General features: G+C 39.2%; 1 protein-coding gene and 2 long non-coding RNA genes across 4 annotated transcripts in view; 1 reads left to right on the forward strand and 2 right to left on the reverse strand.

The window, feature by feature from the left end:
* The window catches only part of LOC144341060 (uncharacterized), a 558,577-nt gene that overhangs the window by 255,339 nt on the left and 288,169 nt on the right, over positions 1 to 15,069 (reverse strand). The gene's annotated exons all lie outside the window — the stretch shown is intronic.
* ZNF141 (zinc finger protein 141) overlaps positions 1 to 15,069 on the forward strand; it is a 50,460-nt gene that overhangs the window by 17,840 nt on the left and 17,551 nt on the right. Inside the window, exon 4 of one of the 2 annotated variants that reach the window (XM_078002837.1) lies at positions 6,428 to 6,777. In XM_078002837.1, coding sequence (XP_077858963.1) covers positions 6,428 to 6,777 — 350 coding nt within the window. Of the gene's footprint in view, positions 1 to 6,427; positions 8,802 to 15,069 lie in introns of those variants that run through there. The other variant, XM_015137774.3, reaches the window with a different exon arrangement.
* Positions 6,684 to 14,869, reverse strand: LOC144341061 (uncharacterized). The gene is made up of 2 exons (XR_013417645.1): positions 10,573 to 14,869; positions 6,684 to 10,243 (listed from the first exon to the last, which is right to left on the reverse strand). It is a non-coding gene; the product is annotated as an uncharacterized LOC144341061 (long non-coding RNA).

Genomic DNA, 15,069 nt, shown 5'->3' on the forward strand with positions numbered 1-15,069 from the left:
GGCTGCAGAACAGTAAATATTGCTGCCTGATCCTTCCTCTGGAAGCTTTGTCCCAGAGGGGCACCTGCCTCTATTAGGTGTCAGTCGACTCCTACTGGGAGGTATCTCCCAGTTAGGCTACACGGGGGTCAGGGACCCACTTGAGGAGGCAGTCTGCCCGTTCTCAGATCTCAAACACCATCCTGGGAGAACCACGGCTCTCTTCAGAGCTGTCAGACAGGGACGATTAAATCTGCAGAAGTTTCTGCTGCCTTTTGTTCAGCTGTACCCTGTCCCCAGAGGTGGAACCTATAGAGGCAACTGGCCTTGCTGAGCTGCAGTGGGCTCATCCCAGTTTGAGCTTCCCCAGCTGCTTTGTTTACTTACTCAAGCCTCAGCAATGGTGGACGCTTCTCCCCCTGTCAGGCTGCTGCCTCGCAGGTCAATATCAGACTGCTGCGCTAGCAGTGAGCAAGGCTCCATGGTTGTGGGACCTGGCAAGCCAGGCACAGGATATAATCTCCTGGTGTGCCGTTTGCTAAGACCATTGGAAAAACACAGTATTTGGGCAGGAGTGTCCTGATTTTCCAGATACAGTCAGTCACAGCTTCCCTTGGCTAGGAGAGGGAAATCCCCCAACCCCTTGTGCTTCCCAGGTGAGGCGATGCCCCTCCCTGTTTTGGCTCACCCTCTATGGGCTGCACTGCACCCATTGTCCAACCAGTCCCAGTGAGATGAACCAGGTACCTCAGTTGGAAATGCAGAAATCACCCGTCTTCTATGTTGATCACGCTGGAAGCTGCAAACCGGAGCCATTCCTATTCAGCCATCTTGGAATGGGATGTCTTTGCTCTATTTTTAAATTGCGTGTTATTTTTGTTGTTAAGCTTGTTAAATATTCTAAAAGTTTATCTTTTGTGTGCATTTCACAAATATTTTCTTTCACTCTGTAGATTATCTCTTCACTTTGTTAATGTTTTCTTTGCTGTGCAAAACGTTTTTAGTTTGTTGTAATCCCATTTGCATAATGTTGCTTCTTTTGCCTGTGCTTTTGAGGTGTTACTTAAAAATTCTTTGCTCTGTAATAAGTGGTAAAGCATTCCTCCGTATTTACCCAAATAGCTTTATAGGTTTGGGTTTCACATTTAAATCTTTATGTGCGATTGGGTTTTTTATATCATAAGAGCTAGGGGCCTACTTTCATTTTTTGATTATCATGTAGATAATCAATTTTCCTAGCACTATTTATTGAAAAGACTGTCTTTTTCCAAATGTGTGTTCTTGACATCTTTGTTGAAAATCACTTGCCTCTAGGTTCATGAATTTATTACTGAGCTCACTGGATAGTTTGATATGTCTGTTTTTATGCCAGTATCATGTTGTATTGCTTATTATAGCTTTATAGGATATTTCGGAGTCAGGTAGTGTAATGCCTCCAACTTGATTCTTTTTGCCAAGGATTACCTTCGCTATTTGGGGGTCTTTGGTTGGTCCTGGTTAATTTTAAGCTTGTTTGTTCCATTTCTGTGAAAAAGTCATTGGTATTTTGATACAGATGGCATTGAATCTGTGTATCACCTTGGGTAGTATGGCCACTTTCCTGATGTTTTTTCAGTTCATAAGGAAAAATATCTTTCAATTTTTATGTCTTTTTCAGTTTTTTATCAATTCTGTTGTTGTTTGTTTTCTGAGACGAAGTCTCACTCTGTTGCCCAGGCTGGAGTGCAATGGTGTGATCTCAGTGCACCACAACCTCTGCTTCTCGGGTTAAATGATTCTCTTGCCTCAACCTCCTGAGTGGCTGGGGCGACAGGTGCATGCCACCATGCCCCGCTAATTTTTGTATTTTTAGTAGTGATGGGATTTCACCATGTTGGTCAAGCTGCTCTCGAACTCCTGACCTCGTGATCTGCCTACCTTGGCCTCCCAAAGTGCTAGGATTACAGGCATGAGCCACCACGCCCAGCATTATCAATGTTTTTAAATTATCAGTGTAGAGAGTGTTCATCTTTTCAATTCAGTTTGCTGCTAGACATATTTTATTTTACTTTATTTTATTTGGGATGGAGTCCTGCTTTGTCACCCAGACCGGAGTGCACTGATGTGATCTCGGCTCACCACAACCTCTGCCTCCTAGGTTCAAGCAATTCTTCTGCGTAGCTGGGAGTAGCTGGACTGCATCCAGCTAATTTTTGTATTTTTAGTAGAGACAGGGTTTCGCCATGTTGACCAGGCTGGTCTTGAACTCCTAACCTCAGGTGATCCTCATGCCTCAACCTCCCAGAGTGCTAGGATTACAGGCATAAACCACCACACCTGGCCAGCACCTTTATTTTTTATTGTAGATACAGAAGAAACATTGCCAAAATTGAACATGCCTTTGTGATTTAAGCAACTCAACAAATTAGGTATAGATTATATGTACCTCAATACAGTAAAGACCATATATGATTAATAATGATCAGATTAATAGCTGATACCATACTGGATAGGAAAGAGCAGAAAACTTTTTATTTGAGATCTGGAACAAGACAAGGATGTTTTTATTTTATACTATAATTGACAGCATCCGACCATGTACACTGTAAGACTGGAGCACAAGTCAAATATGGATCACTGATATGTCTATTTCCAGTATGAGTCTGTGTTTATTTATCTGTATGCATATTGTTTTTGTTTTGTTTATGAGTTGTATACTTGTTCTGTTTGTGTATACAGTTGTGGTTTTGAGTAGTCATTGAAATCCTCCTAATTTTACTCTCTATTTATTTGTAAATCTATATTTATGTGTGGGAGAAACACTTTTGCGACTTGAAGATAAGTTCAAAAACTGTCATATGTCTGTATCTCAGATTTTAGATACTTTTTTTTTTCTTTTTGAGGCGGAGTCTCGCTCTGTCACCCAGGCTGGAGTGCAGTGGCCGGATCTCAGCTCACTGCAAGCTCCGCCTCCCAGGTTTACGCCATTCTCCTGCCTCAGCCTCCGGAGTAGCTGGGACTACAGGCGCCCGCCACCTCGCCTGGCTAGTTTTTTGTATTTTTTAGTAGAGACTGGGTTTCACCGTGTTCGCCAGGATGGTCTCGATCTCCTGACCTCGTGATCCGCCCGTCTCGGCCTCCCAGAGTGCTGGGATTACAGGCTTGAGCCACCGCGCCCGGCTAGATACTATTTTTAATTGTCAAAAACACATAAACTTTACAATCTTTTTTTTTTTTTTTTTTTTGACATGGAGTCTCAGTCTGTCATGCAGGCTAGAGTGTAATGATGCAATCTCCGTTCACGGCATCCTCCTCCCAGATTCAAGTGATTGTTTTGCCTCAGCCTCCTGAGCAGCTGGTATTACAGGTGTGTACCACCACGCCCAGCTAATTTTTGTATTTTTGGTAGAGATGGGGTTTCACCATATTGACCAGGCTGGTCTTGATCTCCTGACCTCGTTATCCGCCCACCTCAGCCTCCCAAAATGCTGAGATTACAGGTGTGAGCCACTGCACCCAGCCAAAACTTTATAATCTTAAATACCATTTTTTTCCAAATTTTGTTATTACAATTTAACTTCTGGGGTACGTGTGAAAAACATGTTACATAGGTATATACGTGCCATAAATACTTTTAAGTATTCACCTTAGTCATATTATATCAATATTGTTATGCACTCTATCTCTGGAATATGTTTATCTTGCAAGTCTTAACACTCATACACATTAAACAACTACCTACTTTTTCTGTTTTCTGGTGCTTTACAAAAACAATTCTGTTTTCTATTTTAGAGTCAGACTGCTTTAGATGTCTCATGTAAGTTGACTCATGCAATTTTTGTCTCTTCCTGGCTGACTTATTTCATGTTACACAGTGCCATCAGTTGGGGGGTGCGATGGCTCATACCTGTAATCCCAGCACTTTGGGAGGCTGAGGCGGGTGGATCACAAAGTCAGGAGATTGAGACCATCCTGGCTAACACAGTGAAACCCTGTCTGTGCTAAAAATATAAAAAATATTGGCCAAGTGTGGTGGCAAGCATCTGTAGTCCCAGCTACTCGGGAGGCTGAGGCAGGAAAATGGTGTGAACCCAGGAGGTGGAGCTTGCAGTGAGCCGAGATGGCACCACTGAACTGCAGCCTGAGAGACAGAGTGAGACTCTGTCTCAAAAAAAAAAAAGAGAAAAAGAAAAAAAAAAATTTCTCAGTCATTATTTTTGTATTTTTCACTTCTGTGATTTTTTATATTTTTAATGTTTTCATTTATATATATATTTTAAATTATATTTAGTTGTGTTACCATTTAGCTCATTGAGCTTTATTCTGGTCAAATTTTAAAACTTTGTTTATCTTCAGTTTTAATTATTGTTCTGAACTTTTGTTTTTGTTTTGTTTTGAGATGGAGTGTCATTCTGTCACTCAGGCTGGAGTGCAGTGGTGTGATCTTGGCTCACTGCAACCTCTACCTCCAGGGTTTAAGCAATTCTTCTGCCTCAGCCTCCTTATTAGCTGGGACTACAGGTGTGTGCCACCATGCCCAGCTAATTTTTGTAGTTTTAGTAGAGACGGAGTTTCACCATTTTGGCCAGGATGTTTTTGATCTCTTGACCTCGTGATCTGCCTGCCCCAGCCTCCCAAAGTGCTGGGATTACAGACATGAGCCACTATACCTGGTCTTTTCTGAAAATGTGTGTGTGTGTGTTTGTGTGTGTGTGTGTGTGTGTGTGTCGGAGTCTCACTCTGTCGCCCAGGCTGGAGTGCAGTGGCATGATCTTGGCACACTGCAAGCTTTGCCTCCTGTGTTTACACCATGCTCCTGCCTCAGCCTCCCACGTAGCTAGGACTACAGGTGTCCGTCACCACGTCCGGGTAGTTTTGTTTTTTTTTTTGTTTTTTTTTTTTGTTTTTTTTTGAGGTGGAGTCTCGCTCTGTCGCCCAGGCTGGAGTGCAGTGGCGCGATCTCGGCTCACTGCAAGCTCTGCCTCCTGGCTTCACGCCATTCTCCTGCCTCAGCCTCCTGATTAGCTGGGACTACAGGCACCCACCACCGCGCCCAGCTAATTTTTTGTATTTTTTAGTAGAGATGGGGTTTCACTGTGTTAGCCAGGATGATCTCAATCTCCTGACCTTGTGATCCGCCCACCTCGGCCTCCCAGAGTGCTGGGATTACAGGCGTGAGCCACTGCGCCCGGTCGTCCGGGTAGTTTTTTTGTATTTTTAGTAGGGACGGGGTTACACCATGTTAGCCAAGTGGTCTCTTATCTCCTGACCTTGTGATCCTCCCACCTCAGCCTGCCAAAGTGCTGGGATTACAGGCGTGAGCCACCACGCCCGGCCCCTTTTCTGAAAATTTTAAAATTGTTGGACCATGTTGTTCTAATATTTTGTGTACATTGTAATGTTTGGTTGTTATTTGAACATTAACAAAAAACTATTTGTCACAATCTTTACAATGTAGGTTTTTCTTGACATGGTCTGAAACCAATTGTCCTTGAAGGAGATTATGGTAACCTCTCATACATCTTCTAACGATGTGTCTTCTCTGGAATTTTGTGTTTACTTTTCAGTTAAAAGTGTTTGTTCATGTTCCTTCTTAACAGTCTCTAGGGCCGGGCGCAGTGGCTCACGCCTGTAATCTCAGCATTTTGGGAGGCCGAGGCCAGCGGATCACGAGGTCACAAGATCGAGACCTTCCTGGCTAACACAGTGAAACCCCGTCTCCACTAAAAATACAAAAAATTAGCCGGGCATGATGGCGGGCACCTGTAGTCCCAGCTATTCGGGAGGCTGAGGCAGGAGAATGGCGTGAACCTGGGAGGCGGAGGTTGCAGTGAGCCGAGATCACACTAACGCACTCCAGCCTGGGTGACAGAGCGAGACTCTGTCTCTAAAAACAAAAAAAAAAACACAGTCTCTAATCACTTGTTCCACCTCTTGCCTGTATTTAGCATGGCAGTCTGCTCCTGAAACATTTACATTTGGTTTCAGCAGACCCAATCTGTCCTCCCAAAGTATACCACCATTTCAGCACTCTGTGGTATTGGAGACAAAAACCAGGCTCTGTAAAGACACCCAAAAGCCAGAAGTAAGGATATCTGTATCAGTATTTTTCTTCTCTTTAAAGGAAGAAGCCAGGAGTTGATACTTCATTCCTAATGGCATAGTGCTATTGGGGAGGAGGAAGAGCTGTTGGTGGGTAAATGTAGCAAACATTCCTTCCTGTTCAATGTGGCTCTTGGCATTTTGCTTACCTGAGGCATTGCATACAATTAACTCATTTATAGGTTTCACAGAAAGGCATCTTTTTTAGTACATGTTTGCTACATGTATATGTCTGTAAAGAAATTATGGCCTGTGGGATTTTGTTATGCTATCTAACTAATGTAGTTTGAATAATTTCATAAGATTTACAAAGTATATTTATATGAATATACTAAGTGGGATAATTTGTAATTTTTATTCCTTTCAGCTGTGCGTTCTCATTTCACCCAAGACCGTTGGCCAGTGCAGGGCATAGAAGATTCATTCCACAATCTTATACTGAGAAGATATGAGAAATGTAGACATGAGAATTTACAATTAAGAAAAGGCTGTAAAAGTTTGAATGACTGTAAGTTGCAGAAAGGAGGTTACAATGAATTTAATGAATGCTTGTCAACTACCCAGAGCAAAATATTTCAGTGTAAAGCAAACATCAAAGTTGTTAGTAAATTTTCAAAATCAAACAAACGTAAGACAAGACATACTGGAGAGAAACAATTTAAATGTAAAGAATGTGGCAAATCTTTTCCTAAGTTTTCACACCTAACTCAACATAAGGTAATTCATGCTGGAGAGAAACCCTACACATGTGAAGAATGTGGCAAAGCCTTTAAATGGTCTTTAATATTTAATGAACATAAGAGAATTCATACTGGAGAGAAACCTTTTACTTGTGAAGAATGTGGCAGCATCTTTACCACATCCTCACACTTTGCTAAGCATAAAATAATTCATACTGGAGAGAAACCCTATAAATGTAAAGAATGTGGCAAAGCCTTTAATAGGTTCACAACCCTTACTAAACATAAGAGAGTTCATGCTGGAGAGAAACCCATCACGTGTGAAGAATGCAGGAAAATCTTTACCTCATCTTCAAACTTTGCCAAACATAAGAGAATTCATACTGGAGAGAAACCCTACAAATGTGAAGAATGTGGCAAAGCCTTTAATAGGTCCACAACCCTTACTAAACATAAGAGAATTCATACTGGAGAGAAACCCTACACATGTGAAGAATGTGGCAAATCCTTTAGACAGTCCTCAAAACTGAATGAACATAAGAAAGTTCATACTGGAGAGAAGCCCTACAAATGTGATGAATGTGGCAAAGCCTTTGGACGGTCCAGGGTCCTGAATGAACATAAAAAAATTCATACTGGAGAGAAACCCTACAAATGTGAAGAATGTGGCAAAGCCTTTAGACGGTCCACAGATCGGAGTCAACATAAGAAAATTCATAGCACAGCTAAACCCTACAAATGCAAGGAATGTGACAAAGCCTTTAAACAGTTCTCACTCCTGAGTCAACATAAGAAAATTCATACTGTAGATAAACCCTACAAATGTAAAGATTGTGACAAAGCCTTTAAACGGTTCTCACACCTGAATAAACATAAGAAAATTCATACCTGAGAGAAATCCTACCCATGTGACAAACTTTTGGATGGTCCACAAACCTGAATGAACATGAGAAAATTTATACTGGAGAGAAACCCTGGAAATGTGAAGAACATGGCAAAATTCTTTACCTCATTCTCAAAACTTGCTAAACATAAGAGAATTCATACCAGAGAGAAACTGTACAAATGTGAAGAATGTGGCAAAGCCTGTGGATGGTCCACAAACCTGAATTGAGCAGAAGAAAATTATTACTGGAGATAAACCCTGCAAATGTAAAGAATGTGACAAAACCTTTAAACAGTCCTCACTGGTGAATAAATATAAGAAAAATCATGCTGGAGGGAAGCCCTACACATGTGGCAGAATGTGGCAAAGCATTTAATTGGTCCTCAACGCTTAATAAATATAAGATAATTCATACTGGAGATGAACTTCATATGTGAACAGTGTGATAAAGCCTTTAAATGGTCCTCAATCCTTAATGAACATAAGCAAATTCATGCTGGAGCAAAATGCTTGACATGTGAAGAATGTTGCACTGTCTTTACCACATCCTCAAACTTTGTTAAACATAAGAGAATTTATACCAGGGTGAAATCCTACACATGTAAAGAATGTGGCAAAGCCTTTGATAGGTTCTCAACCCTTACTGTACACAAGAGAATTCATTCTGGGGAAAACATGCTATAAATGTGAAGAATGTGGCAGAGCCTTCAGACCATCCACAAACCTTTATGAAAATTCACATTTGAGCATAGAAGATTCATTCCACAAGCTTATCTTGAGAAGATATGAAAGATGAATATAAGAAAATTCATACTAGATATAAAACCATAGAAATGTAAATGATGTGGCAAAACCTTTAATCCATACTCCAGGCTTCTTAAACATACGAGAACTCATACTGGAGGAAAGTCTTACAAATGTGAAGAATGTGGCAGTCTTTAAATCTTCCTCAAGTCTTTTCTAATCATAAGATAATTCACACTGGAGAGAAAATGCAAACATGAAAAGTGTGACAAAGCTTGTAACCACACCTCAATCTATTCTAAATATAAGAGAAATGATACTGGTGAGAAGCCATAAAAATATGAAAAATGTTGCAAAGCCTTCAAATGCTTGTCATATCTTACTGTATATATATAATTCCTATTGAATAAATCCCCTGGAAATACAAAAAATGTGGCAAAACTTTTACCAATGCTCATCTTTTTGCACATGATAGCCTTTATACTCAAGAAAAGTTGTAGAAATATAAAGTATATAGAAAAGATATCTACTCACATTTTACTAACTAGCAAAGTTTGTACATATTAAAAACATTATAAATGTAATTTCTGTTGAAAGACCTTTCAGAAAATTATAGGCCTTAAAAGTGAAGAAGAGTATTCTTAAGACAAGCAATACAAACATAAAGAGGGTTGTAGTACCTGTACTTCTATCATGGATTTTGTTATACACATTTTGTAATAGGGGAAAACCCTGAAGGAGACTTTCTTCAACATCAGAAAATTTATATTGGCGAGAAATCCTACAAATGTAGTAAATGTGGAAAAACATTTGTTCAAAAACTGCAGCTGAAAAAACACCAGAGAGTTTCTGCTAGAATATAATTTGTAGATGCAGTAAATGTGAAGAAATATTTAGTCTAAAATTAAGACTAAACATCAGAGGATTTACAGTAGAAAGAACTAAGGAACTAACACTTTGGACACTGCAGTAAATCAGAGTATTAAATATAAAAAATAATGCAAAGTTTAACCTGTTAGAGAATTTCTTTGCATATAAGTTGAAAAGATTTTTGAAGAGATACTACATTTAAAGTATATTTTTTCACTTGAAAATTATAGATTTTTTGAAAAGCATATAATAGTTAATTCAACTCAAATTATTTCATACTATTTCAACACATTCCTGTTTATATGAAAGTGTGTGATGAATCGTTGCTGCGTCAGAGATAAGAGAGATTCTCTTTCATTCAGTGGGCATTATTCATGAATTTTTACAAGAAAGGGTAAGAACATAAATGAAAGATCCATAATGAAAATCTAAGCAGAGAGGCTTTTTTGTAGTTGACAATATTGAGTGATGCATGAGGTAGGTGTTGAGAGTAATATTCTTCTGCATTATAGTGAGAGAAAAACAATCTGTATTTTACTAGTAAATTGTTTTACCAATTATACATTTATGTAATAAAATACAGTACATTTTTAAATTATTTTAAGATTATGTGGGAACAATTTTTTAACTAAAGAAAATTGTTAACGTTTTGAAATGTTGCTTGAATGAAGTGTCATTATGCCACCAACTTAACACCTATCCCACCTTACTCAAGGGTGTAGGTAAAAGATGGTAACAATGGTAACATAGTTGAATGACATTTTTAGTATTCTCTTTTTCCAATGGCTTTAAATAGCAAATATATTGAAGAATATCTTTCCCATTTGTTGCATTTTTACTCTTATTTTCTAAAATTTTTGTGGGTACGTAGTATGCATATTTATCTATGGCATATATGGGTTATTTTCTTATACAGGTATACAACATGTAATATACCAGAGTAAATGAGTTATTCATCACCTCAAGCATTCATCCTTTGTATTACACACAATCCAATTATACACTTTAATTATTTCTTTTTTTTTTTTTTTTTTTTTTTTTTTTTTTGAGACGGAGTCTCGCTCTGTCGCCCAGGCTGGAGTGCAGTGGCCGGATCTCAGCTCACTGCAAGCTCCGCCTCCCGAGTTCACTCCATTCTCCTGCCTCAGCCTCCCGAGTAGCTGGGACTACAGGCGCCCGCCACCTCGCCCGGCTAGTTTTTTGTAGTTTTAGTAGAGACGGGGTTTCACTGTGTTCACCAGGATGGTCTCGATCTCCTGACCTTGTGATCCACCCGTCTCGGCCTCCCAAAGTGCTGGGATTACAGGCTTGAGCCACCGCACCCGGCCCCACTTTAATTATTTCTAACTGTACAATTATGATTGTAGTATTAGAGTGTAATTATAATTCATACATTTATGCATCCTGAATACTTTTAAAAATGTTTTACATTTATCTTTGAACATGTGGCATCTTTTCCTGCAAACTTATACAAACGTTAGTTCCCGTTACATGAAGTTAAGTATATAAATGTGTTGCTCTAAAGATAAACCTTAGGTGTAAGAAAATTATGGAACGATCAATTGTGTTTGTGTGAGTTTGTACCTATTTTCCAAAGAAAATAGCAATATTAGAACAAAGAAGATTATGTTAATACCATGGATAATTTACTGGAAATCTAGAAGCCTCAGACATTCTGAAACCACATTTATATTTTCATATTTTTATTTAATTAATTAAAATCTAATGGATTGTTGTTGAGAATCTTCCCATATAAATTCCCTGTTTTTATTTGATGCTCATGCTAGAGCTATAATTTCTTTGATTCTCTTTTTTTTTTTTTTTTTCACCTCATGAAGTATTTATTATGTGAGCTGGTCAGAAATTATAAGAATGATTTTTATAAAATTTAGTAGTGAACATAAAATTTTTAGATGTAATTTCATAATATATGTATTAAGTTATGTTTTAGTTAGAACATTTCATTTTGTTTTAAGAACCCTATATAAGCTGTTTTGTTTAGTTATTGTTCCTTTCAGTTTTTATAATTGACATAAATTAGTTTATTTTACCAATTTGTTCAGGTAAGTACTGGGAAAACTTTGTCAATTATGGGGATGTTTTGATGTATTATTGTAGTGAACAAATAGAAAGTTCTGGGTGTTTAATAGTTACTTCATGATTAGCCATAAATATTCCTGGAGTTAATTTGTAGCTCCAAGTAAGAGATTGAAAATAATCTATGGTGAACAGATTCATTGTGGTGAACAGATTCATTGTGGTGAACAGATTGATTGTGGTGAACAGATTCATTGTGCATGTGGAGAGGACATCTGTTCCCAGGCTGCAGAACCAACTCATTATGAATGTAAAGAGGATTTGTGTTCTTATTTTCTACTTATCTTCAGTTTTGTGATGTCTTTATGTATTTATGCCCAGGTATGTATGCCCCAGAGCCTTTCTTCATTTTTGTATTATGGCTAGTTTCTCACTGTTCTCTTCATGCCACGTAATTTCACGTGGACTTTAGGTTCTGATGAGAAGTTTGAAGTTTTTACTATGGTAAATTGTTTTTAACTGGGGTGTTTGAGGTTATTTATAGGTTATCAGTGCAACATTTAGATCACGTAATTGAGATAAGAGTAATTCACTGTCCACAGGTAAGAGGATTAAGTCATTCGGCATTGTTTTTCTGTGTTTGTAAAAGAAAAATTGTATGAGATTCTATGACAAAGTGTGTAAAATGTAACAAAAGCTAGAACAAGGAAAGCATTAATATAAGTGGGTTGTATATTGTACCACCATATGTAGAAACACATCAGAATTTTGAAATTTCTTAAGAGGAAATATATCTTAGTAATAAAATTTTTAGGCCAGGCGTGGTGGCCTAAAAAGTGCTGTAATCCCAGCACTTTCGGAGGCTGAGACAGGCAGGTCACGAGGTCAAGAGCCAAGATCATCCTGGCAAACATGGTGAAACCCCATCTCTACTGAAAATACAAAAATTAGCCAGGCATGGTGGCACGTGCCTGTAGTCCCAGCCACTCCGGAGGCTGAGGCAGGAGAATCGCTGGAACCCAGGATGCGAAGGTTGCAGTGAGCTGACGTTGTGCCACTTCAGTGCATCCTGCCAACAGAGCAAGACCCCATCTCAACAACAACAAAAAGGAAGAAAATTTTTAGGAGATAATGGTAAGTGAAGAATTTTACATTTAATTTTCTGTGACATAGTAAAACTTATTTTTCCATACAAAATCTTCTATTTATTTATTTTAGATGGAGTCCCACTCTGTCACCAGGCTGGAGTGCAGTGGCTCAATCTCAGCTCACTGCAAGCTCTGCCTCCCAGGTTCAAGTGATTCTCCTGCCTCAGCCTCCTGAGTAGCTGGGAGTACAAGCGCCCGCCACCACACTCGGTTAATTTTTGTTTTTTGTTTTTTGTTTTTGAGACGGAGTCTCGCTTTGTCGCCCAGGCTGGAGTGCAGTGGCATGATCTCCGCTCACTGCAAGCTCCGCCTCCTGGGTTCACGCCATTCTCCTGCCTCAACCTCCAAGTAACTGGGACTACAGGCACGCACCACCACGCCCGGCTAATTTTTTGTATTTTTAGTAGAGAGGGGGTTTCACCGTGTTAGCCAGGATGGTCTCGATCTCCTGACCTCGTGATCCGCCCGCCTCGGCCTCCCAAAGTGCTGGGATTACAGGCGTGAGCCACTGCGCCCGGCAATTTTTGTATTTTTAATAGAGATGGAGTTTCACCATGTTGGCCAGGATGGTCTCAATCTTTTGACCTAATGATCTGCCTGCCTTAGCCTCTCAAAGTGCTGGGATTACAGGCATGAGCCACCGTGCCAGGCCAGAATCTTATGTTTTTGAGTGTGAATGTTAAATGGTGGAAAAACAATAGAATTATCTCTGTAGATTCAAACTCTGCAATGATCTTTTTTGTCCATATTCATATTACAATCTTGAGGAATTTCTCTTCAAATTTTTTGTTTTAGTGGATGCATTTCATGAGCTACAGTTTTCATTTTTAGTCACCTTACTTTATCCAAGTCCTTGGTCACTTTCTCTGCAAAATGTTTGAAGATTATGGCAGCTATTGAATTCAAATATTTTCTCAGTGATTTTTTTTTTTAATTATTTTTTTTTTTGGAAATGGAGTCTTGCTCTGACACCCAGCTGGAGTGCAGTGGTATGATCTCAGCTCATTGCAACCTCCACCTCCCGGGTTCAAGTGATTCATTCTCCTGCCTCAGCCTCCCAAGTAGCTGGGATGCAGGTGCCCAATACCACGCCCAGCTAATTTTTGTATTTTTAGTAGAGATAGGGTTTCACCAAGTTGGCCAGTCTAGTCTCAAACTCCTGACCTCGTGATCAACCCACGTCAGCCTCCCAAAGTGCTGGGATTAGTGGCGTGAGCCACCGTGCTAAGCCTCTCAGTGATTTTTGATGAAAATTCATTTACTGTGTTCACAGAGTGGCCAATTATGGGACCTTTAGCATCACTCGCCCTTTTAGTGTCTGTCTTATATATGATTTCCATCAGCACTAGAAACTCCAGGTACTTCAAGCGTAAAAGTAAAAGCCCTAGAGTGCATTGTCTTGTATTATATATTGTTCTGGGTCTAAGACATGCTAGTAAATATTAGAGTTCCTATGATTATTTTCTTTTTTATTTTGTTTTTGAGACAGAGTCTCGCTCTGTCGCCAGGCTGGAGTGCAGTGGTACAATGTCAGGTCACTGCAACCTCCGCCTCTTGGGTTCAGACGATTCTCCTGCATCAGCCTCCTTAGTAGCTGAGATTACAGGTGTGCACCACCACGCCTGGCTAATTTTTGTGTTGTTAGTAGAGACGGGTTTCACCATGTTGGCCAGGCTGGTCTCGAACTCCTGACCTTGTGATCCTCCCACCTCGGCCTCCCAAAGTCCTGGAATTACAAGTGTGAGCAACCATAATCTATGGTTATTATATTACAAAAACAGCACAAAAACTATACATTTTTGATAATATTCAAGTTGTTTGACAAAGAGACAGCATTGGCAACATTGTAATTTTTAAAATACATTTTTTTAATTGACAGATAAAATATCCTGTAGAACATGGTGTTTTGCAGTATATATAGATTGTCAAAAGCTTAATTCTAGCTACTTAACAAATACTTCACTGCACATAGTCATTACTTTCGTGATAAGAGCTCATAACATTGGCTGTCTTAGCATTCTCCAAAAATGTATTATTAACTGTAGTCACCATGCTGTACAATAGATTTCTTGAATTTATACCTCTGAGGCAACTATGTCTTATTTTACAGACATGTCTCCAGATGCCCCTTTCTTGTAAATTCCCAAGCATCTGGTAACCAGCATTCTACTGTCTTGCTTATTTCACTTAGCATAGTGTACTCCACATTTATCCACATTGTTTCAAATGAAAAGATTTCCTCCCTTTTAATGTTGAATTGTAGTTCCTTGTGTATACCACATTTTTGGAAAAATACATTCATTTATTGGTTGAAAAACTCATGTAATGAGAAGATATTTCTGTATTAAAGAATGTATTGTAATTCAGTATATACATGTTTTATTAATAGTTGATTTCTACTAAATGCTAACCATTATACTGTATATGTTTTAATAAATTTTATTTTTGGTCTGGCGCAGTGGCTCACACCTGTAATCCCAGGACTTTGGGAGCCCAAGGCAGGTGGATCATGAGGTCAGGAGTTCAAGACCAGCCTGGCCAACATGGTAAAACCCTGTCTCTACTAAAAATACAAAAATTAGCCAGGTGTGATGTTGGGAGCCTGTAATCCCAGCTACTCAAGAGGCTGAGGCAGTAGAATTGC

This window comes from Macaca mulatta, chromosome 5, assembly GCF_049350105.2.
Source record: "Macaca mulatta isolate MMU2019108-1 chromosome 5, T2T-MMU8v2.0, whole genome shotgun sequence".
Lineage (NCBI taxonomy): Eukaryota > Metazoa > Chordata > Mammalia > Primates > Cercopithecidae > Macaca > Macaca mulatta.